The sequence below is a fragment of the Accipiter gentilis genome, chromosome 26 (assembly GCF_929443795.1).
Source record: "Accipiter gentilis chromosome 26, bAccGen1.1, whole genome shotgun sequence".
Lineage (NCBI taxonomy): Eukaryota > Metazoa > Chordata > Aves > Accipitriformes > Accipitridae > Astur > Astur gentilis.
This window is the reverse complement of record NC_064905.1, coordinates 16,119,560-16,144,665: the sequence shown is the minus strand read 5'-3', so window position 1 is coordinate 16,144,665 and position 25,106 is coordinate 16,119,560. Positions and strand designations below refer to the sequence as shown.

At 47.3% G+C, this 25,106-nt stretch overlaps 1 protein-coding gene across 1 annotated transcript in view; it reads right to left on the bottom strand.

The window, feature by feature from the left end:
* Window positions 1–25,106, bottom strand: part of FAT2 (FAT atypical cadherin 2) — a 59,694-nt gene that overhangs the window by 23,143 nt on the left and 11,445 nt on the right. Inside the window, exons 2-10 of the mRNA XM_049829807.1 lie at window positions 20,745–24,030; window positions 19,979–20,293; window positions 12,767–12,828; window positions 11,614–11,925; window positions 10,744–10,954; window positions 8,120–8,259; window positions 6,070–6,345; window positions 5,398–5,608; window positions 366–4,418 (exon numbers count right to left, since the gene is read on the bottom strand). Of these exons, the coding sequence (XP_049685764.1) occupies window positions 366–4,418; window positions 5,398–5,608; window positions 6,070–6,345; window positions 8,120–8,259; window positions 10,744–10,954; window positions 11,614–11,925; window positions 12,767–12,828; window positions 19,979–20,293; window positions 20,745–24,009 (8,845 nt within the window). The 5' untranslated portion in view covers window positions 24,010–24,030. The remainder of the gene's footprint in view (window positions 1–365; window positions 4,419–5,397; window positions 5,609–6,069; window positions 6,346–8,119; window positions 8,260–10,743; window positions 10,955–11,613; window positions 11,926–12,766; window positions 12,829–19,978; window positions 20,294–20,744; window positions 24,031–25,106) is intronic.

Here is a 25,106-nt window from a genome sequence, read left to right as displayed (position 1 = left end):
ACTGTCTTAATTATTCCTCTGTTAAGAAAGTATAAATAAATATATCTACAGTACTGTGTAATTACTTATATATATTTTATTTATTTATTTATTTCCAAATAAATAGGATGATTCAGTGGTGAGACAGTTATAATGATAATTCTACCCACTGCGGTTCGTTATTAAAGACTTTTGGATACCCCAGACTCATTTAACTGAAGAGTCTAGCTCATGACAGAGCTCGGGTTTGATGTCCTGCTTCTGATAGGACTGTCAGTATAATGCTATTTCTGTATTACTATTCTGTAAGACATGGTATCAAATCCTCACTTTGAGATGATACTCTATTCTTGCTCACTGAAGATTTAATGTCAGGAAAAACTCACCAGTTATGTAGCACGTGACCCGCCGGTTCTGCTCAGAGATGTCTGCATCGACGGTACTCAGTGTGACAACAACCTGCCCTGGCTCTGCATTCTCAATTACTGATCCTTTATAGAAATCTGAGGTGAACTGTGGAGCATTATCATTTTCATCAGAGACAGTGACCTCCACCAAGGTTTGAGAAGAGAGCTGGACTTTCCTGCCGTGGTCGGTGGCCACCACATAAAAGCGATAGGTCTCCTGATCTTCGCAGTCCAGTTCTTTTAGGGTGGTGATCCACCCACTCTCACCATCAATGGTGAAGAGTCCTCGGAGGTTGCCAGATTCTGCTTCTAGACTGTAGGTCACCTGCCCATCACTTCCCATGTCCTGGTCGTTAGCTGTCACTTGAATGACTGTGGTTCCTGATGGCATGTTCTCCATGACAAAAGCTTTGTAGGGATCTGCCTCAAAAATGGGTCTGTTGTCATTGACGTCCTGCACTTGGATGTTCACAGAGACCAGAGAGACCAGCTCAGTCTCCTGATGTGAGCAGTGAGCCATAACATCAATCTGGTACCACTTGGTGGTCTCATGATCCATGGCTTTTTTGATTTTCAAAGCCCCTGTTTGTTCGTCCACTGTGAACACCTCATCCTTGTTACTTTCTGTAGTGGTTCCCTTCACCAGGCTATATATGATGGGATCCTCTGCAAAAGCTTTGACTGACCCTATTTCTGATCCCTCTGGAAGATCCTCAGATGCAGAGAACGTATAAAGGGGCTCAGAAAACCTTGGCAATGTCACCTCCCTGGGGACAATCTGAAGATTCACTGGGACAAGGGAGTTCCAGTGAGGGGGTCTGCCATCTTCAGCTTTCACCTTGAAGTTAAAGGCTCTGTTTTCTAAACCAATAAGGCTCTCCTTGACCTTAACAACCCCGGTGGCAGCATTGATCTCCACAAGGTCTTCTGCCACATCTTCCACGGAGTCAACGGAGTAAATGACATCTGCATTTGCACCTTCATCAGCATCGTAAGCCAGTACCTGGATGACAGGGGAGCCTTTGCTTACATTGGACTGGATGGACAGTGTGTATTCAGAGGCTTTGAACCGAGGTGGGTTGTCGTTCTCATCTGTAAGGATTATTTTGACAGTGCAGAACGCCACCTTCCCACCCCCATCCTTGGCCATGACTTTAATGGCAATGACTCTCTCTGTTGAGTTTTCCCTGTCCAGTTTTTGCAGCGTGGCAATACGGCCTTTATTGTCTATGGAGAACTTCTCATGAGCGAGTTTATTTATGATGGTATAGTCAATGGTGCCGTATGGACCACCATCTGGATCAATAGCCAGCAGCTCAATCACTTTGGTACCTATCTCAGCATTTTCTGCCAGCTCTGCCTCATACACATTCTGCCGAAAAGAGGGGCTGTATTTGTTGGCATTTGTGGTATTGATATACACAGGCACCGTGCTCTTGAAAACTCCATCTGAAGCAGAAACTCTGAGATTGTAAGATGACTCCAAGTCCTTTTTGCAGCGGTTGAACATGGATATTATTCCAGAAGTGCTGTTGATAGTGAAATGCCTATTGTCATTGCCTGAGAGTATCACGTATTCCAGTCGGGTGGTGTCACCACTATCGGGGTCCAGGGCCTGGACTTTTATCACAATGTGCCCGCACGTAGCCATTTCGCTTACCTTGGCTTCGTACTGAAGCTGGCTGAACTCGGGGGGATTGTCGTTGATGTCTGTCACATCTATGATTACCAGGGCATCACTGCTAAGTGGAGGCATCCCATGATCTACAGCTCTTACTTTCATGCGAAACTGTTGATTTTTTTCATAATCAAGTGCTTGAGCTGTTGTTATTTGCCCCGTGCTGGCATCAATATTAAAGAACTTGGCAGCATCTGATCCATCATCCAAGATCTGATAGGAAACCACTTTGTTTCTGCCTGAATCCTTATCAGAAGCAAAGAGCTGGATAACAGGGGTCTGTGCTGGCAAACTCTCCGAGACAGACGCCGTGTAGATGATCTGAGAAAATATGGGGGGGTTGTCGTTAATGTCCTCTACCTCCACCTCTACTCTGGCTTCTGAAAAGGATCCTAGCGCTGTGTCTGTGGCTCTAACGGTGAATGTGTGTTTTGTCTCTAGCTCATAGTCCAGCTGACCTGTGACAGTAAGGACACCAGTTTTGAAGTCGGTGCTGAACAGTTTCAAGGAGTCTTCTTCCACAATGTTGTAGATGAGGCGCAAGCCTTCAGGGCTGCGAGCCTGTATGTGGAGGATAGATGTGTACAGGGGGATGTTTTCTGGCACCTTCACTCGGTAGTACAAACTCTGGAAGAGAGGGTTGGATTTGTTCCTCACACTGATGACAACCTCCTCTTCAGCACGGAGGGGAGGCTCACCTTTGTCCTTAGCAATGACTCGGAGGTTGTATTTATTTAAAGCTTGATAATCAAGAGGCTTCTTAAGTGAGATGTCTCCTAGGTAAGGGTCAATCCAAAAGTATTTGTAGTCCTCTGCAAATGAGTAGGTAATGGCTCCGTTATCCCCTATGTCTCTGTCTGTTGCTGACACCTGAAAAAGTACGTCACCCGGCTCTGTGCCGTCCTGCACCGAGGTGTAATATGGCACATTCTCAAACTGTGGTGGATTGTCATTGACATCCTCTACATAAACCTTGACTGTGGCTTGGGACACTCTTGGTGGTTTCCTGTTGTCCTTCACTTCCACAGCTACCTCGTGCACGTCTTGTGTTTCGCGGTCAAATTTCACACCCTTGGTCTGGAGTACTCCAGATGCCTGGATCATTTTGAATCTTTCCTTTCCATTCAAAAGCGAATAGAAAAGTGGCTCATTTAGCTGATATCCCTTGACCCCAAGAACAGTGAGAGTCTTCTCGTCTGTAGAGTTCTCCATCACAGTTGCTGTGTATACGTCTTGATCAAATTTTAAGCCAGTACCTTGTGCTTGAGTTAAATTTAGCTTAACCAGAGCAGTACTCTTATATAAGCCATCACCAGCTCTGACTGTGAGTTCACGATAGCTTCCCAGGCCAGTAGCATTAAGAATGGAGATGAGACCTGTGAGTGGATGAATATAGAAAGCATTATCAAGGTTCCCTTCCACGATGCTGTAGGTCACCTCCGAATCTGCATCTTTTGCCTGCACTGACAAAAGCTCCATCCCTGGGTGGGCAGGCAGCAAGACAGAAAGCTCATAAGTGTCTTTTTCAAAGACTGGAGGTGAGTCATTCACATCTTTAACATGGATTGTGACCTTGGCTGGCTTGGATGCGAACAAGCTGGGACTTCCACTGTCATGCGCATGTACACTGAAGTGGAAAACTGGGGTGAGCTCATAGTCTATATCAGCACGACTGGTCAGTGTCCCTGTGCTGGGATCTACTGTGAAATATTTTAGTGCCCCCGGTTCCAAAATCTCATAGACCAGCAGAGCATTGGAGTCTTGATCGGCATCTGTTGCATGGGTCACGAGGGGGGCATTGCTTTCATCCAGAACCATGCTTTGGGATGGAGCATTCTCCATGATCCAGCCGACGAAGGAAGGCTTAACGAAGATAGGCACATTGTCATTCTCATCTATGACATAGATAAGTACCATTGTGTCCGTAAATGCTCCAGCCATGTTGGTGCCACGGACTTTCAACTGGTAAAAAGATACCTGCTCAAAATCTAAGCTCTTCTGAGTGGAAATAAGGCCTGACTGATAGTTCATGGAGAACACTCCATCTCCGTTTCCATCTTTTATTTCATAGCTGACTGGTGACAAGCTTGTGGCTGCAACTTGGATCAGAGGAGAGCCAACAGCAGTGGATTCACTGATCTCTGTGATGTATTCAGTCTCGGGAAATTTCGGAGGGGTTCGATCAGAGGGTCTAATGTGGACATGTACTGTAGCAGAATCTTTAAGCTGGGGGAACCCCTGATCTTCTGCCTTTATAATGAGAGTAAATCGCTCCTGCCTGGATGGGTCCAGTTTCTGGGCAACTGTAATAATTCCAGAATATGGGTCGATGCTAAAGAAACCTTCCCCATTACCTGCAAGAAGAGAAATTACAAAGTGAAGAATGCAGACGCCCTGTTGGTTTTGGTTTTCTGAACCTGTTTTCCATAGATGCTCCTGATTTCAGACCTAATTAACATCAGTTTCTTTCACTGGGAGACAACAATCTTCATTAATTTCTAAATAATTTTCATTCTAAGAACAATGAACTCATTGAGATCTACGAGGTAACTTTTAAATCAATCAAAATGTAAATTAGAGATAAATACACTTCTAATTTGAGCATATTTAGTGGTGGCAGAGCATGTGCTTGAAGCTTTTGCCTCGTGTGCAGAACATGGTAGCACAGACTGTGCTAGTTCCTTCAAGCCCTGTCATGCTTATAATTACCAATACTTCAGGAGCAATTAAATTCCTCAGTCCTTGATCTAAATTGCAGTGAGAAAGATGGAGCAAAGGATGGCTTGTCTCCTGCAATGAATTTACTTGCTAAATAGGCAGTGTGGCACAGCCATAAATATTTAAGTTTTAACTTGTAGAGTGAATGATAAAATACTTGCCCACTGAGCTTGTATGACCCCAAACCACTGTCAACCAATGCTGAGAGGGTCTCACTGTTCCTCAAGGATGTATTTCTTGGTAGAAATGGTGAAAGTGATGATGACTGTTGTGGGAATTGGAGTACTTTTGCCTAACAACTGAACAGGGATCCCTCTCTCAGGTCCCATGGATGAGAAGAGCAGATTTTAAGTTGTTCTAACCCATCCAGTCACATTTTTTCTTAGACCAGTGACTCAACATTGAGCTGTCCTCTTAAGGAAGGATGCTGCTATGCCATGATATGGAGATTACCTGCTTGCTCTAGATTTCCTCTGGTTAGGAAGGAAATCTGTGCAGCCATTTAGTGTTCTTTGCAACAGCTAGAGAAAACTGATCCACTCTCTGACCCCCCAGCTAGAGCATGGAAATGCAGGCATGTTCATAGCCTAAACTGTCTTGTTGCATGGCTCTCACCTGCCTGAAGGGAGTAGTGGATTTCAGCATTGGCTCCTTGGTCCTGATCAAGGGCTCTGACTTGTACAACCTCTGTGCCCACTGCTGCTGAGTCCAGCACTTCTGCTTCGTAATGGATGCTGCTGAACTGCGGAGGGTGAAGGTTGCAGTTCTCCACGTGGATGATGACTCGAACAAAGTTCCTCTTGATGGGGACCTCCTGGTCTCGTACCTGAATGACAGAGGAAAAGCAGGTACAGTCACACTCAGGGAGACGGCAGCCTTGCCTGCACCAGGCTTCCAAGTAGTTCATCAGGACTCTTACAGAGAGTGGAATTTTTCAGTGGTACCAACCCCTTGGGTGGGAATGAGCCTGTAAGTTTCAGCACCAAAGTTGAGCCTTGAACTTGAAACCAAACATTAACAATTATTCACCGTGCTTTCTTGTATAAGAATCCAGTGGTCCTCCAATGAAATTAGCAGATGAAGGGCTCGGCACATGGTTAGAGGAAAGCAGGGTATTACCTAGATTTATCCAGGATGGTTTTATAGTAAAGGTTAACACCCTGATTTCCTCTTACCTGTTGTTCTAGACAAATTCTCCCTCAAAGACTAGAACCGGTTTTAATTTCTCCAGTGACCCGTATGTCCCGACCAAGCTGATGGACTCAGCAGGGTTTGACTAGGACTCACCATCACTGTTAGGGTGTGCTGAGGCATGGGCTGGGAACTGAAGCCTTCTGCTGTTGTGAGGACCCCGCTGCTTGGATCCAACTGGAAAAGTCTTGTGCTTTTGGGGTCCACGCTGCCGTGGATGGTGTAGATGAGCCCCTTGCCTTTGTCCTTGTCTGTTGCACGGACTTGAAGGATTTCCCTCCCCGACGGGGTATCTTCAGGAATCCTCACCTCGTAATGGTTCTCCAGGAACTGGGGCCGGTGCTGGTTAATGTCAATCACGTGGATAAATGCCTGTGGGGGAGACAGCACGGTGAGGGCAGCAGAGACAAGGGAGCAACCTGGCTTATGCAGCCATGTAAAATCTCAGCTACAAACCCCTTTTGGGTGTAGCCGTGCTCTGAACCTTGTAACCGTCACAGCTTTTCAGCTCTTGAGGCTTTGCCATCCATGGTGACTGGGAGCCCTTTTGTCCTTCTCCCCAAGGAACTCCTGCTGTGCCTTCCCTTAGTGATTTTCAGTTTGCTTCCTCTCTCTTTTTTTTTTTTTTTTTTTTTTTTTAATTTCTCCGATCTGGCAGTCCATTCAGAGTGAACGTGCCTGCACTTGGCACGCAGGGAAACCGTCACAGCCTGCCATGAAAAGTAATAGTCGCTCAGCTGTGGTGCCAGCTTTGCTGGCTGGTGCCTCCACACCAGCCCTCATTAATTACATGCCAGAAAGCTGACAGAGGGGGGATGTTTGGTAAAGGAAGGGAGGGGCTGGCCTATCTCAAGAGCAGCACGTGTGTAGAGAAGGTATGCAGAAGCAAAGTTTGTGGTCTACACTTTTGAGCCAAATCTTCCCCTCTGCATTTAACAGCAAACCCCTGTGAATGTCCTGCCTGAATCCTGCCTGCCAAGTCACCTAGTTTCTCCTGTTTGATGTCCTTCCCTGACTGTCCTCATCCCCCTACCGATGTGTTTACTACATCTTAGGAAGTCCCAACCAAGAGCAGGAATTTTCTTCCTTTAGCAAACCTGAACATGCCATGGCTGTTTTGCACAAGCAGGTTTTTTGACAGCTGCTAGCAGCCTCGAGTGCCAAAATAAATGTAGGAATGAGATGCAAGGTGGCAGGGAATGCACACCAGGCAAGGTGGGGCTTTGTTTGTTTATTTGGAACAATACTTGAAGGTAGTTGACATTGCGTTTCACAGGAATGGTAGTGTTCCTCAATCATCATCCCCTGCAAACCTCCATAGTGAATTTCCCACGGTAAGCGTCACTGACGGGTGACTCACATTCTAGGTCTTCCTGTGCAGTGAGGGCTGGAATTTTGGCTGCTGCTTATGTGTGGAGAAAATGGTTGGTGCCTGAATATCCTTCCTGACTGTAGGTGAAGATGGGCAAATCTCAGCAGCCATTTTAGTTGGGGCTCAGGGACATGCCTGAGAGCAAAGTGCCTCCTTTCACCAGCGCTTGCTTTTCAGGTGACCACTCAGAGGACACAGCATGTCTGCAGCTGCCCCGTTCACCCACTGGACCTCAGTGCTGATATGTTATCAATGCTCCATGCACTTGGAGCAGCACAGAGTGAGGCCTGAGCTTACCTCTTGCAGATGCATCTGTGCTGGCTTTACACAGGCTAGCAAGTCTCAGGGACACCCCTTGGCATGGTACCATGGACCCAAGCCTGATCTAACTGCATATGCATTTCCCTTATGTCTTAGCATTTGTCCCAGCCGTGTTGTAGTTCAGCCTGAGCAGCTGAGAGCAAGTTGAGTCCTCAGAGTGTGAACTGTCACCCCAGCTTGGCTGGTGGTGTAGAAGTGTCCTTGTGTGCTGGCTGTGATCAACAGGAAAGACCCAGGCTTTCCTAGATCATTTGCATTTCCAACAACATCTCTCCAAAAAAATCTTAGCTTGGTACTTAGGAAAGGCTTGGGTCACTGTGTAATGTAAGATCACAGTGTAAGAAGATTCTTGTGCCTTGGCACCTGATCCAGAGCTCAGCAGAGTCAGAAGAAAGATCCCCTTTGGCATATACTCACTCTAGATGAGGTCTCTACTAAAGAAGACGACATTACCTGGGTTTTTATAGTAGTGGACCCATCAGTGACTTCTACCGTCAGGTTATAGCTTGACTTCTTCCTTGCATCGAGGGCTCTTGCAATGACCATGCTGCCTGTACTCTTTTCAATGTCAAAATCCATGTCATCATCGCCACCTGGGATAAGGGAGGGATAAGAAAAGGAAATGGGGAGACAGTTATAGCTAGATTTCTGTCTGGAGCAGGCTGCAGGAGCTGACAGCCTCTGCAGGGGAAAGGATTCTAGGAGCTGTTTGGAGATCCAAAGGATGAGGATCTCCCCTTCAGACACCATACACAAACCACACGAGGAGCTCATGCCCAGCCACAGATATGTGGCATGCCAGGCAATATACTTTGAATGGGGACGTGTAGGCATTCATTCCAGCTGTACCTCTTTGGCCACAGCTAGACTGGGGACAATGCCATAGGTGAGGTTTCCCCCAAATCTGGAAACTCAATACAAAATGTGGTAGATGGACACAGGAGACAGGGAGGACATGGAGAAGCTGGACAAAGAGGTAGTCACAGATGGTGACAAAGGAGTATGAAAGGGAAGGTGAGGGGAACTGGAGAAAATGAGGAGGAGGAGAAAAGGGGAACGGATGCACATATGCATATGATGTCCTGGCTAGATTTGCAACAGGCACATTTGAACATTGATTTATTTGCACAAGGCCTCCAGCTATGCAGCATCACGGGCTTAGCATGGATCAGGGACCTGCAGGGCTGAACGACGCTCTTGCTGGCTTCCAATTCAAGGTCACACCGTGGGCATATCAGCGGTGGTCTTCGTTGCCACAGTTGGGAGCCTGTGAGCTACCTGAAGCAGCCCAATTCTTGAACAGTTGGGGAGGCAGACGGTGCTTCCAGGGTGAGCAGAGCCTGTTGCCTCCAACCCAGATGGCTGCATAGCGCAGGGAACCGCAGGCCTGAGCAGCTCAGCAGCAGAAGGCTGTCCCTCACACTATTGCTGTTCAGCCCTGGCGTGGCAGCTCCTTTCTCATGCCTCGCTTGCTGGAGGCCTGTTAGCTCCCTATTGCACGTGAAACACCCGCTACGCTGTTCTGAGATACGGAGAGGTAGAAGCAGTTTTCTGCGATTCATCCCAGGTCTCAACTTCTCCCTTCCTGGCTACTGGATGCTCTGGATTCTGCTTTATTCTCTTACCAGCTAGGAAAATCTTGGCTGGTTGTTAAATTACACATCTTCCCTTGTGGGAGAAAGGCAGTGGTTGCCAGCCATCTGGACCACCATTTTTCTGCTGGGAAGGAGACAGAAAGAAGCAGAGACAGAGGAAAAGAGAGACCCATGGATGCCTTTCCCTGAGAAAAGAGAGAAGGGCACCCTTTGCATGGTGCCAAAGGGAAAGAGGAAGCCCAGGAAAGGAAAGAGATGAAGAAAGATGCTGCTTTGTCAGAGTTTTTGCTTACACCATCAACCCCAGTGACAGAGCCTTTGTGGACTGGGAAAGATGAGTTTTTGAATGAGCTGCTGAAGGCTCCTGCATCTCTGCATCACCTGCTTGGTTGCCAACTACTGTGATGCTTTGCTTCCCTAGCAGGGACAATGAAATCCTGTCCTCTTCCACCAGTATAGAAACCAAGAGAGCCCTGAGTAGCACTTGGTGCACTAGGAACTGGCAAAGTTGGGGCCGAGCATACAGGCAAGCACTCAGCAGGGAAATGGGAGGATTACGTTCAGAGAAATATACTGTTAATTCTGCAAACCCAAGCAGACACTACTAACGTCAGATAAGTCTTGCACTGATATTGCCTGCTCCTCCTTGCATTGTATCTCTTGTTGCTTAATTGTATTTATACACCATTATCCCTGCCCTAACGTAGTAACGGGAAAATCTATTCACTCACCCAATTAAGGCTTTGTCTGACAAGGGCAAGCCCTGCAGGCAGTGTCAGGGAAAGGCTGTGCAAGGCAGATTGGAGCACCACTTCAAAACACCAAATTACATGAGCACAATGGGCCCTCATTCATAGGACCAGTTCTGCTCACACACTGCCTGATGAGTCCCCTGGGGTGACAGCCCACATCCCCTCTGCCCTAGCATCGTGTGTGTTTGAGAAGGCCCTAGAGCTTCTTCACGTTTCATGTCTAAGTCATCCCTGGGATGCCCTTCCACCCCACCAGTTAGGTCACACCAGCTTTTTGAGGAATCCCTCTCTCCCGGCTCTCTGTCAAGACTATGGGCTCAGCAGGGAGGGAGAGATGGGGGGGAGGGTGTCTGCAAGACCCAGCCAGACACCTGGATCCTCACAGGCTGTTTTACCACAACCAACAGTGTCACTTGATTCCCAGGAGGAGCTGGGACTGGTATGCCCTGCCTTTCACGCGACATCGGAGAACACCTCAAACACTGGCAAGTCCCAGAACATCATTAAAAAAGTGTGTTAGATAATTGCACTTGGCACCAGAGCCCTTGGTCAGGCAGCTTTGTCTATGGCTGTTTAAGCCTTTTGGTGTCTGTGAGAAAGCTTTCCCTGTAGCTCACCTACACCTAAAGCAACTAACTTCATTTGCTCAGGCATGCGAGTGCTGAAAGCCAAGGGAGCTGGGGCAAACGCTCCCAGACACTGCTGCCCTGGTTTAATTTCTGTGTCTCACCTGTGATATTAAACCACACTTGGCTGGGGCCCATTTCGATGCTGATCACTCCCACCATATGGTTTACAGGATCAGTTTCCATCACGGCAAAGTTAAAATGGGGTTCATCGAAAGCTAGCGGCTCCGAGGAAGGGCCAGGCCGGGCAACCCAGCTGATGTGAAGCCGCACGTGGGAGGAAAGTGGTGGGCTGCCGCCATCCGTTGCCTTGACCTGCCAGGAAATGCACGTGCAGTCAGGAGAAGGCTGGTTGAGTCCATGGGAGCCCCATGGGAAGCTGCTTCTCCCACCCACCAGGAATTTCAGGGCCAAGTGTGCCCAAAATCCCACAAAACAAATCTTGACCCAGTGGCCTGTGCTCTGGCTGCTTCCAAGGCAGAGCCATGTATGCAACCCAAATTCCTCCTGAACATCAAGCAAATCTGCCAAGCTCAATCCACAGCAGAGACCTGGATCACAAGCCTCATTGCAAGGACCCACCAGAGTGTGGGAAAGCTTTAAACCTATAGCCAAGCCCCATGGTCTGATCAGACTGCCAAATGGAGGCGCCGCTGAAACCCAAAGACTGTTCAGGTTCGGGTCACATCCATGTAGGATCGTGAATCACCGTGTTCATCTCTGAGAGTGGATTGGACAGTTAATTTTAATTTATCCTCCATTTTTAGTAGCTTCTTACCTTCTGCATTTCCCATCATTCCCTCCCAGTTTCTCTCCCTGTAACCCAAGTCTGTCTCATTCAAGCTCTCCTCCCACTGCTGCATTCTCTCCATCTCTTTGCTTCTTTTAATCTTTTCCGTTTCTGCAGCCTTTCTTCTCTTTCCCTCTCCACCCATCTCTTTGCATTGGCTCTCTCTCTTTCCTTCTCCTCTCACCGTGAGTATGTTGTATTCGGAGGCAGGAAAAGCTTTCCTGGAGAACACCATGCCAGTTGTGGGGTTGATGGTGAATATCCCTTCCTCCTCCTCCTCAATGGTGTAGGTGATCTGGCTGTTCTGGCCCTGGTCACGGTCTGACGCAATCAGTCTGTAGACTGGCAGCGGCGTCTCTGAGGCTTCTCTCTCGGGGAGCTGCACCATGAAGAGCTTGTGGGGGAAACTGGGAGGACTGTCGTTGGCATCCAGGACTTGTATCACAACTCTGCTGGTAGACTTCAGGGATGGCTCTCCGTTGTCAGAAACGGCCACCTGCCAGCAAGCAAAGGGAGTAGGTGACAGAGCAATTTGTCGTGACCTAGGACCCGAGCAGCCAGCCTTCATCCTGATGGGCAATGACTAAAGTAGGGGTTTTGTGTGGATCTGCAGTTGTATCTCAACATTTTCAGAGGCAATTGCTCCTCTCTGCAGGGTAAAATCTGGTGGCTGTAGCTGGCACTGTGCAAGGCTTGTGCATGCGCAGGGAGGTGCGTCTGCAGGGCTCCTGCTTTGCAGTTGCTCCGGGCAGTGCGTCAGATTGGTCATTAAGGGTCACACAACTGAAAACATTTGTATTGCAATGGCTCGGCAAGTTATCACCCATCCTCACCTCGCTGTGCCTGTGCATGCTCACAGCTTGTTACATTGCAGAGGGAAATGTATTATCCTCAACCACCCTGATAGACTGAAACCCCTCAAGATCCCTCTAATGTAAATACGCATAGCTTGGAGCAGCTAAGGATGGGGGCCGGTAACACAAAACTACACAGCAATGTCTGATACAATGAGATAAATGAGGGTGGATTTCTCTGGCTTGCTCTTTCCCCCATAACTTATTATCCATCCTGCTAGAGGACAATTCCAGTCCTCTTCCTGCATTCCCACAGCTTCCAGAACAGGCCTTTTGCTCCAGTCTTCAGTAAGGAAATAATAAACCCCGCAGTACTGCTGCAGCTGTCTCTTAGGGCAACACACACCATTTAATTAAGTTTCCCAGCAGTTGGGAGCTGATGGGATGAGATTCTTTCTCTGTGCTCCAACTTGCAAGGAAAGCTCTTTGAGGACTTAATACACTTGTAGGTAAATAAAGCTAATTACAATCATCATTACCCACCTCTAGGATATGTTCAGCCTTGTATTCTCGATCCAGCTGCCGTGAAGTTGTAGAAATCAGACCTGCCAAGAAAGAAACCCTTTGAGCTCCAAAACTCAGCGTCCGAGGAAAGCTAGGGCTGATCAAATTCCCGTGTGCCCCACATCAGCCTGCCCGCCCATCCTCTTTCAGGTTCCCTTTGTGATCAGAAGAGAAAATCAGATACCCCCAGAGGGCAAGTTGTCCACTTCCAGTGTGAATCGCTGTGTGGAGGTGCTGCTCTCACTCCTCTGATTACAGAGACCATGGAGGAGGTGGGACACCTACCAGGTGCCTACAGCAGTTGAAGGTTGTGAAGGCATTTGGTGAGAAAGGCTGCAGAGCCGTGAAAACAAAATTTTTCTTATGCCTCTAAGTAAGAAACATTCTGCATGTGCTGGCACAAGTTTGGCCTCTTAACAAGTCTTGACTCCTATTTTCCCTGTGCTGAACCTTGCTCTTTGTGATTTACAGTGTTTTGACAAAAGTTTGTTTTCTGTCTTGGGAAATACCCTCTATTCTACCACTAGAACAAATGCATTCAGGCTAAAAATAAAGTATACAGTTGATAATAATGTTAGTATATTATTTAAGCCTTGCTAAGAGACAGGATGAATCCTCTGACGGTTGCAAGATTTGAGGGATTTCTAAAAAATACACACTAGTTGAACCGCAAGGAATAGGTTGGATGCAGGAGGGAGGAATTGTGGCTATAGCAAAATAGAGTTTAAACAAAATCACCATAATTACCTCTTTTTGGACTGTCAATGACTAAGCTGAGTAGATGCAAGTGTGTAAAGGATGGAGTTGAGGCTTGTGTTTCAATGTCTGGTTTGATAATAGTCTTTATCAAGTGCCTTGACCCTTCACCTTTGGGGAAAAGCAGCTCTACACCATTTTCACAACTGCTTTACAGATGATGGAAATTGTATATATAATGCATTATTTTCTGAAAGTCATCAAGTCTGACACCTGCGAGTGTTTTTGTCCGTTCCCTGTTCTGCTCCCAGAGGTGGCCATTATCGTGGTGTTTATTCCTGGCGAAGGCAAGCCCTGCTGCCTAGCACAAACGAAAGGCAGGGTGAATTTTCCTGACCACTTCAAGCAGTGATACAGGCTCATGCTAGTCTGGGAAATGCTTCGCATGGGAGGCAGCGTGCATTTGCAGTGGTGTGAGCATGTGCACTTGTGCATCCTAAAAGACTTGTAAATCAGAGTTGCGTGAACACATCTCAACTCTCATTCCTGGTCCAAAGCCAAAAAGTTTTAATTAAAAGTATTGTTTCCAGTTGTATCATACTTTAGTGTATTGCTGTCTGAGCAAAAATTTCAAATGGCTGCAAGGAAACACCAGGCAGCTGAAGGAGGGAGCAAGGTGCAGCTGATTGGAACAAGACTATTGTTGACCTTTGCCACATCTTCTCTGGGATTATTCATATTTGGCATCAGCCACTGCACTAAACATTTATTTGATGCCTTTACAATCATAAATCAACACTCCTTAATGTGTTATGACAAGATGATTTGAAAGACTCTGTTTGCATGTGTATCATGGATTTTTTTTTCTTCTCCCTAATCTTCCTTTTGACACCTCGGCAGGTGAAGAGGACTCAGCAGTGGCCTGAGACCATGCTGGCTGAGGAGCTTTTGAACCTCTCCCAGGCTCATAGGAGGCTATAGGGCTCCAATAGCAGCAAAACTCTTGATATGTATGGAAATGCTCGCTTAATGAGGGCCTAAAGAAGGAATCGCAGCAGTGGTTCACTGCCATCTCTGACGCTCCTGTCCACATTGCCAATAGGTTGGCAAGGACAGGGAAGCAAAGCCTAAAACTCCAGCTACCTCAGGAGATGGTTCATAATTTTGGCCAAACAAGCTCATAGGACACATAGCTAGATAGTGACAAAGGAGCCACCCAATACCTGTGTGCACACTGGGGATATTTCTAGTCTATTGGATTGCAAAATTCAGTTGCAACAGACTAATACCTTGTGTGCACTTGGTTACTGCATGCCAGCTGATGGAAGGTAACTTAAACCACTCTGGAGTGATTATTTGGATTTGCCTGGACACACCCTGAAATTCTTTCATGGCCTAATTAATGATAAAAATGAAAGAAAATAGGATTGTAGGTGAGCTTTCTAGAGCTGGAAAAGAAGGACTCTAGTGAAGGCAGATGAGCTGGAACTTAATGACTATCATGAATGTCTGTACCACTGAAGATGTTCAGAACTCCTGGGGAGTATTCTCTATCACAGACCTGTACTGTATCCCAGCGAGAGTCCTAAGGGATGGCATTTTTGGGTTTAACTTTGTATCTGTTGAGTCACAAGTCAAAGGGTTGGCTTCTCCGCCTGACCCCAGGCAAAATCCCTCTGACCCTTACCCTGTGCTCAGTCGTGGCTCCCAGTTCCCCTCTCCAGAGCCAATTGCCACTCTGCCTTGAGACCAGAAAGCTCTTGTCGTTAACAGTTAATCACTCTAATTCTGTACGGAGCTGTGGTGCTGTGCGGCTGCCAAGGTGCACAAACTGCCAGCAGTGTTCACGCTGAGCACCCAGAGACAGGGAGACGGGGATGGGACGTGGTGCTTGAGAGAAGCCAGCTGGAATTAATGCATATTTTTATTTGTTGCTACTTGGTTATACACCCTGCGAAGCCAGAGGGCTATAATGGAAGTGGAAACTGTTATTAAAGGGGAACTGCCCTCAGCTTTCGTGGCCTGGGGAAACAGTTCCTCAGTTCTTTCTGCTGCCCCCTACAAGGACTTGGGAAGTTTAGTTGTTAATGAGAGTGTTTTGTGTGTGTGTGTGCACATGTGCGAGTTATCAGTGCAATCCCTGCCCCTCTGGAAAACACCAGCTAGGCCATCCTACGGGACTTGCGATCTAGTGGGTGTCCTTTATTTGTGTTCTTGTATGTGTTCTTGAAGGTTTTTGCTGAGTCCTACAGAGACTGAACAAAACTGCCAAAGGTCCTAACTGCACTTGGCCAAATTGCCAAGCTCTGTGTTCACCTGAAGATCCAGAAACCATCCCATCTATTCCTTGCATACAGGCAGGCACAAACTCTGCTCTGGTAGCCTATCTACACACAGCAATGGGAAAGGATTGTCTGCAATTTTCCTGCTTGCTGCCTGGAAAGGGGAGAGAGGAAAGCTGGTCGTGTTGGAACAGGAGCAGCAAAATTAACAGTGTATTGTTGTCAGGGGAAAAAAAATAATAATAACTTCTGCTGGCAAGAGCAGGGCTGGGGTGGAGGTTGCTGGCCCCCTGCCCTGGCTGCAGGGAGGAAAATCTAAGATAGTTAAAATAGCCAGAATCAGGTTTGCAGGCACTGGGGCTTTCACAAGAGCCTGAGAAGGGAAGAGGTTGTTCTCCTGAAATCCTCTTTCTGTTGTCTCACTGTTGCTTCCATTTCATCTTCTCCTTCTCTTCTCTCTTCTCTCTTCTCTCTTCTCTCCTCTCCTCTCCTCTCCTCTCCTCTCCTCTCCTCTCCTCTCCTCTCCTCTCCTCTCCTCTCCTCTCCTCTCCTCCTACCACCTCCCCTCTTGTTCTGACCCTGCTTTGCACTAGTCCATGCTCAGCTGGAGCCTGTGGTACGTCGGCTCAGGGAGCAGCAGTGCAGCCGTCCCTCAGATTTGAAGAGCAGGCTGTGTCTGGATGTCCTTCCATGCAGAGAAGTGCAGGGAACCACAGGCATCCTGGGGAAGCCCATGCACACTGACACAGCAGGAGAAGCACCAGAAGAACAAGCACTAGATAAGAGCTGGAGATGAATAGTCCAAGGTAAAAGGATTCTCCAAACAGCTTTTCAGCAAGATGAATGGCTTCATCCTGACTCTTCCTGCCACAGCCTCCCAATTCCTCCCGGTTCTGTCTGGACTAGAACGCTTTTCACATCAGGGACTGCAAACCCTGCACAAAACAAACTGAAAATCTTTCCAGCTAAAGAATACCCCAAACCCTACTATCTCCCCATCTCTCCATGTATCTATCTATCTATCTTGCTGTCTCCCACAAACACTGCTGTGCACCAGCTGCCAGGCTGGGCTGGAGAGATTCCATCGCCGATGGCAGAAAGCTTTCATCTCACTGCGCAGTTTTATTCCCTCTTCTCATTAGCCTTTCATTTATTTTCCCTCTTTTTCTCCACCCTCTTTAGGGAACTGAGAGCTGGAAGAGCTTAGAGCCCTTCTGTGGTAGTTCAGGGATGCTGGAAGAGCCAAGCCCTGCTGAGGGACAGTTATCACGGCTGTTCCTGTCTCCCTGCAAGACCTCAGGAGGAGAAGTAAAGGGGCCTTGCTGGTCATGCCTCCACCAGCCAAGCCACCCCCGTGTCAAGATACTGGATCAAACGCAGAACAAGCCGGCTCCAGGACCAGAAATAGGTTACTTGCAATAGTGTGGCACTGTGCCCTGAATAATTATCCAGGGCTATTCTGCAGGGTTATTGTGGGTGTAGACGTGCCTGTTGTAACAGTAAATAAGGACCTTAATTCCTATTAGCGCACAGGATGAGAACAAGCTTCCTCCTCCTCTCCCTCTGCCAACGGGCTCCTACCAGGATTGCCCTGCCTAGGAGAGACCCAGACCGACCTCTGTCCCTCTCGTGCTCTGACTTATTTCAGGGCCAATGTGACTTATTTGTCCTTTGATGGCAGTGTGGAATAGGAGAAGGGGAGAGAGAGGTCCCTGTCACAGTCCTCTCCGCAGGTAGGAACCTCCCTTCTGATCCGGGTGCTGGAGGAACTCCAGACACACACAGACGATCCTGTCCTTTGCTCAAATTGTGTGACTAAGAGGAGCAGCCTCTGTGGTTTCCTCTTGAAACTTCAATGTTTACCATTGAATAATGTGACAGAGATTCAGCTTCATCACAGATAAGCAGCTCTGTCTATTCAAACTCTTTTGCTGTCATAGGATTTGGGATTGACCATGGAAGCAGTATTGGCAATCTGGATCATATAGATCTCTGGCATTTCAAGAACTGAAATGTTCCTGGGTCTTTTTGCGATCATTTCCTCTAGGCAGTGAAAGAAGAGATGCATTTATTGCGTTCGAAAAACAAAGGACGTATCCTAACTAAAAATCCAGAATAAACATCAGTGATCTTGTAGCACTATAGTGCTCAGATACTTGCAGTGTTTTCCCTCTTCTCCTGTTCAAATGTAAGTAATTTGATTTGCACTGCACTGGGATAACCCTTTTTTTGTATACAACCATGCACTGATGAGAATGACCAGGAAGAGAAAGACCAGCACTTCATCTTCCAATGCTGCACTACCAGGCTAAGACCAAAGATTATGTTTTTATTCTACTTAACGGAACAACTAGCATGCCCTTGTCTGCAGAATGAAAATATCACAGGGTTTCCAGTAATCTGCCTAGAGCTCCGCAATTTAGACAAGCTGTGATATTCTTTCTGGCAGTAGTAGCAGATGACTTCTCTTCAGATACTGTAGGCGTGAGGATATCAACTGCTCAGTTTATGCCAATGTTTGCAGGTAATTATTTGTTCTTTTGGGTGACATGCAAGTAAAACAACAGATAACTGAATCCTCATCAGGCTTGGAAGCAGGTCCCTAAACAACCTCCAAGATCAGGGTTTAAATAAGAGACCTCCAGCAACTGTCCAAGAGATAAGATCAGCTCATGGGTTTCTTACAGGACTGACAAACTTATCGCTCTTCACATGCAAATCACCTGACTGTAGAGATGGGTAGGAGATGACTCATACCCGAGAGAGTTTTTTTTGTCCAAGATGGGAATTAAAGGGTTGGCTTAGAGGTGAGGTGTCTCGTTAGCAAATGTTCAGATTTTGCCAGTGTCGCTTATTTTACCATAAAACATGACAGCCTTGGAGCACGGCTTTGTAGGGCTGCACTCACCCTGGGGTCAAAGTTTTGCCTGCTGCCTGCAGCACAGAGAAGGCTGAATTTCCTGCAAGGTGCATGGGTGCAAGCTGGACCTTGGCAGATGAGGGGAGCTAGCCTGGTCTCCTGATACCCATTTCTGGTCCACATCCCATCGAAAAGGCAGTAGTCTTCTTAAATAGGGCCTGTGAAGGCACCTCTCCATGGAACCCTGCATTTGTGCAAGCTGTCCGTGTGGCTGAGTTGTGCATAGTTGTTTGGACTATGTGGGAAAGTTGGATGCAGGGCAATGCCCTGACCTAGCTAAAAAGCTTCTGACGGTGGAGAGCACTACACCTGGGGGTAGCAGTGGTCACAGTTATTTGACATCTCCAGGTGTATCTGTATGGTGCTGTGTAGAGACACCCTATGATTCTCTTACAACTAGGACTTCAGTGTCTCAGCGTAACAATTTCTTTCTAAACATCCCCCTCCTAGCCAGCTGTAGAGGACTGCCAGAGAGCCATTACACCACAGGTAACATGTAATTGAGAGCTGCACTAGCCTTTTTCAATACATCCAGCTCCTTTCTCAGATATCTGAGAGCAGGCTTCTATCCTGCTGCAGTAGGTGAACTGCTTTTATCATCTGCAGGAGATCAAAGTCATGCAATTAATCCTCTCCCATATGCAGGCTCTGTGCCCTCCCTTCCCTCTTCTCCCAGGAGCTGATGGCGTGAAGGGCTCAGCACAGCTTTCCTTGCCAGACTGGCCCAATGTCAGCTCTGCTGGGATGGTTTGAGGAAGCTGTTTACACAAAACATCAGCGGGTTTTTGATGGCTCTGAAAGATCTGGTAATTAATCCTCAGATGAAAGATACAGTCTAGGAAGACGGCAGAAGAGGCTTACTACACTTGCTACATTAATAGCGCTGGAGAACGGGTGGAGCCTTTAAATGCAGTGGGATTCATTTTTATTAATCCTGCCTTGGTCTGTCTCAGGAACAGATAGTCACCTCCAGAAGGGTGTTTCCTGGCTCAGGCTGTGCAATAGGGCAGTCATTTATAAGGGAGAAGATTAAAAGCAGCTGCTTGGTTCTGTTTAGGGCTTTGAAAGTAGCACTTTTGTGTCATTCTAAGAGCCATCTGGATGCAAATAGCAGCCCTCAGGTGGAGGGTTTCAATCCTTAGCCTCCTCACACAGTGTATTCGGAGACTGGGACTTTTGCTGCAGAAGGAAGGTGTGACAAAGGCAGCTGTGTGGGCTGTTTATATTGAATATGTAACATCCTCTGGGCACTTGGAAGCCTCAAAAACAGATGCTGAGTTGGGTCAGTCTTACCTGTAATGAGGTTAATGGTGAAGAGTCCTTGAGGATTTCCAGTCAGGATGTGAAAAGTCAGTTTTCCCTCTGAGCTGGCGTCTGGATCTAAGGCATCAAGCTGAAGGACAGATGTGTTTGGTGGGGAATTCTCCATCACAGAGGCATAGAAGACAGGTCTGGACATCTGAGGTGGGTTGTCATTGGTATCCGTGACTTCAATATAAATTTCAGTCACAGAAGAAAGAGGAATTGTTCCCAGGTCAAGTGCTAGCACTGTCAGCCAGTAGTGAGATGTTCCTTCTCGGTCGAGTGGTCCTATGGTCCGGATGGTGCCTAGAAGAATGACAGAAAGTGTTTGTGAGGGATTTAAGGAACTCAGAACACTTTGTCCTTAATGCCAGACCAGGCATTAAGGTGTCTCTAGTCTGCTTCCTGGTATTTGCTGCAGGTATAAACTCTGGCACCAACCTTGTATGGCAGCAAGATTGTGTGGAAGGTGAGGACTTGCTTGTGCTGAGGGGGATTTGGTACACAAGTGAAAGGGAAGACCTTGGTATTTTGGGGGAGGACAGACACAGATTTTCCATTATTTTAAGAAGACGAACCCTGCTTGCTCCTCCCCAGATACATGCACATTGTACATCCCTGCACAAGCAAGAAAGATTTGAATGCATGGAACTTTGTAAATAGAGATAATATAGAAATGTCCTACTGGGTCAAAAAGGCCAAACACAGCATGTAGTTTAAGCCTTTAAGGTACACCATTAAACTAAGCTGTCATTACCTGTGTCCTTTTCAATGCGGAAGACGGACAGGCCAGTGCCCTCTCGGAGGAAATATTGAACCTCTCCATCTTTCCCCTTATCGATATCTTTTGCTGTGACCATCATCACTGATGTGCCTTCAGGGCTGTTCTCCTGCACCCAGCCTTTGAAGACAAAGGAGGCAAAGCGTGGTGGGTGCAAGTTCTCGTTGACATCAAGGATGTTCACTTCCAGGTGGCAGAGGGAAGAGCGAGAGAAGGGCTTCCCACCGTCACTGACCTGCACGGTTAGATTGTAAGAGTCCTTCTTCTCATAGTCCAGCTCCTTCTCCAACCGGAGTGCCCCAGTCAGCTTATCCACATGAAACATCATCTCCTCGTCATTAATGAGGCTGTACCTCACCTCACCCCCAGAGCCAGCGTCTGGGTCAAAAGCCTCCAGAAACAGCAGAATGGTTCCCACGGGCAGGTCCTCTGGGACCTTCACACTGTTGAGGGCTGGGAGGCATTGCGGGGTGTTGTCATTTACATCTTCCAGAGTCACGATGAGATCCGTAAGGGAGAACAGCTGGTAGCCTGTTTTGGGCTGGTCCCTAGCTTCTATCTTCAGCACGTAGCAAGGCCACAATTCTCTATCCAGGGCACCTGTAACTGTCACTTCTCCAGTGACACTGTTAATAGCAAACTTATCAGTAGGGGTTAGGAGAGAATATTTTACTCTCCCATTGTCATCTGTATCGGCATCTTCTGCTTTAAGTTGAGCTATCGTTGTCCCAGTTGCTACATGTTCTGGTATTGCCACCCAGTAGGCACCTTGTGGGAATTTAGGAGTGTTATCATTGGTATCCAACACATTCACAGCCAAGAGTTTCCAAGATGATTTTTGTGGTGTGCCAAGGTCGTACACAGTAATGTTAAGAATGTAGAAGCTGGTTCGTTCGTGATCTAAAGGAGAAAGGACTTGAAGGAGACCCAGTTCCAGGTCAATGGTAAAGCAACTGTCATCATTTCCATCTGAGATCACATAGACCAATTTTCCATTAAAACCGGTATCAGGATCCATAGCTGAAAGGTCAGCAATAGTTGAGTTGATGGGAACAGTCTCTATGATATCAATAGATCGTGGAAAGCTGTCATCAAACTTTGGAGCATTATGGTTTATAAGGTGCAAGTTCAGAGATGTTTCGTCATCCTGCCCGTGGCCTTGAGACTGAGACTCAATGGAGTGTATGATAGTTTCTGTCAGCTGTTTCAAGACTCCTGTTTCCTCACACTGCATTTTGACGGGAAGACCTTGGCTGACCACGGTGATATTTACAGATGTTGGCAAAGCGTAGTTCTCTCCATCTGTTGCAGTTATTTTCAAAGAGTAGAAAAGTGGCTGTTCAGAAGGAAGATCTCGCAGAGATATTCTAAGGGATATTACTCCAGAGATGGGATTCAGTTCAAAATGCCGTAACTCATTGCCAGACTTGATTTCGTATTTGATATGCTGCAGCTCATCACTGTCGATTGCAGAGACTGTGGCCACAGGGTTCCCAACAGGAAAGTCCCGTGGGATGGTGCCACTGCAGCTTGCCTTCTCAAACACAGGAGCATTGTCATTGACATTGCTCAGCATGAGGGAGACGTACACCTCCGTTTCATGACGGAAGGGTGAGCCCCAATCTGATGCCCACACTCGCAGATGATACCATCTCTGCATCAACTCATAGTCCATTGACTTGGAGGTGGAAATGATGCCAGAATAGGGGTCAATGACAAAGGGAACTGATTTCTGGTTGGCTATGGTGTAGGTGACAAAGCCATTATCTCCTTCATCTTCATCTGTAGCCCTTACTGTTAAGACACTGGTACCAGGAGGAACATTTTCATCAAAGGCCCCACGGTATGAAGACTGACTAAAACTTGGAGCATGATTGTTGCAGTCAGTGATGTCAATGACAACAGTTGTGGATATGTGACTGTTAATGGTTGTAACTTCAAGTTCAAAATGAGACTGCTCGTGGAAGTCCATTGCTCTGACTGTAGTTATCAGTCCAGTGTGAGGATTGATTTTAAAGCTTGTGCTGTCAGGAGTAGGTCTCAAAATGTATTTAAGATTTGGGAAGACTGGCGTGACCTTCACCATAACAACTTGGCTTCCAGCTGGGGAAAATTCACTGAGCTGGACCCGGTACACTTCTTTCTCAAACCTGGCAGAGACATACTTGGAGGGAGGTATATGGATAACTCTAATAGGAGAGAACAGTGGTGGCTTGCTCTTGTCCTTGGCTTGCAGACTGAGGTTGAAACCGAATGGGTAAAGTAGCCAGTTGATCTCTTTGGTTGACACAATCATGAACTCAGTGCTCCCAAAGTAGGATTTGATGGCTTTGAAATGTCTTCCCGGATCTCCATCCACAAAGTCAACCGAATCTATCCCTGCTTCTGAGTCACCACTTTCTACAGACAGAGTTGCATAGAGAAAGTCTTCAGCTGAGTCAGGTGGTGTCACCTTCACCGAGGAGATAGCTGGGGGTTTCCTGGCAGATGGCTCCACTTGGATCATGAGACTAGCCAAGTTCCCAAAGCCGTTCCCCTCCATGATCTTTCTCATTCTGTCCACAGCCAAAACCTGCAGGTGGTGCCTGCCTCGATGGGTGCTGTTTAGCCTACCGGTGGTCATAACTGCTCCCGTGGTGGGGTGGACGGTGAATAGGTCAGACTTGGTGTTGAGGGCGTAGTAGAACTCGGCATTCTGGCCAGCATCAGCGTCAGTGGCACTGAGTGTGCTGACCACCGTTTTCAGAGGAGTGTCTTCTCTGATGGACACTTTGTAGGAGGGGGGTGAAAAGAGAGGTTTCAAGTCATTTCTGTCCAGAATGTGGATCAAGACTTTGGCCCAGGCTTCATAGGCAAAGGTGCTCTCTGTGGCCTTGATTATTAACATATAACTGTCTTTGACCTCCCGGTTTAAAAGTGCTGTGTTGCTGCTCCTGGTTCTTATTCTCAAGAAACAGAAATCCCCGATCACGTGCTCCTCTGTTTTAAAGAGACCAGTGTTGTCTCCAGAGGCTATTCTGTATCTGATGTCCCATTCGGGGTCTGTCTTGTAAATACCCATTTTGACATAGCTCTCCACATAGGTCTTGGGGGCTGAATTCTCATAGATGGTGGCATTGTAGAAGAAGTGGGTGAAGTGCAGAGGGGAAGTGTTGCCTTTCTCACAGCTCGCCTTGTGAACCACACAGTGCATCAGGAAAACAGCAAAACTCAGGAAATACCTCCTGACAGTGACTTCCATGGTGTGGTGTCTCCTTGGGTCCTGCAGGTGTCAAAGGAAGAACACTGGTAATTTTTATTAAGGCCCGTGTGTTAGACAAAAAGTCCCCATGTGTTAGAGAAAAAGTCCCCATGGGCTCAGCCTCACCTCCATGCTCTCTCTACCCTGACCTTTGCTGCTGTGGTTGTTAGCTCAGCTCTTCTTCCCTCTCTCCCAGTGAGAGACCTGCCCTCCCACATCCCCATGCTGTCTCAGATCCATTCAGATTGTCTCCTTCAGTTTTTGCCCTTGTAGAGGCCAAAATGTGAAAAGCCATACAAAACACTCTGATCAGGCTGGCTTCCTGTTCTGTGAACGATCTCTCCCTCCCTTCATTCTGCCTTCTCCCTAGTCAAACAGCATATTAGAACTCTCCACCCCCAATCCAAACCTCACTTCTGTTTTGTTTCACCATCCTCCCTTCTCCGTCTTAACTTCTCTCTCCATACAAGTTCTTGCAAAGTATTTTCAGGAGTCGATATACGAACTGTGATTTGATGTCTCTCCCCTTGGCTTGTCTTCCCTTTCCTCTCCCCCTGCCACAGCAGTCTGTTCTCCTTCCCCAGCAGGGCTGCCCTGCTACGTTGTGCAAATTCCTTCCGAATGGCCAGCTCTACAATGTGGCCTTTTTGACAGCTTTAGCTCAGGTCCTAGTCAAGATGTATCTCAGTTACTGCAAAGTTCTTCTAATTCACAGGTCTGGCCCTGGCTGCCTCCTCTGTGTTGCTTGAGAGGGCAGATTTCTAGCAAGACACTTTGACCATGTCACCCTCAGCCATTGAGTGATCTCTCTGGTTCCTCCCGTCTCACGGCAAAGCCCCAGGGTCAGGATTCCTGCGGAGGATCTGCCATCCATGACCACCTGCCATCAACTTCCTTCTCTAATGACTCCTGAGCATCTGCAGTTCCATGATTTATCTCTGTGAACAAGGTGTATCAAAGAAGGAACTGGATAGCACATACGTGATTAACAAGGATGTAACTTTATTAGTGAGCTTTGCAGAGCTTGGTAAAGGATCAAGGCCTGTTCTTTTCAAAAACTAAGTGCATGCTGCTGTGTGTGCAGTTAGGGGTTGAAA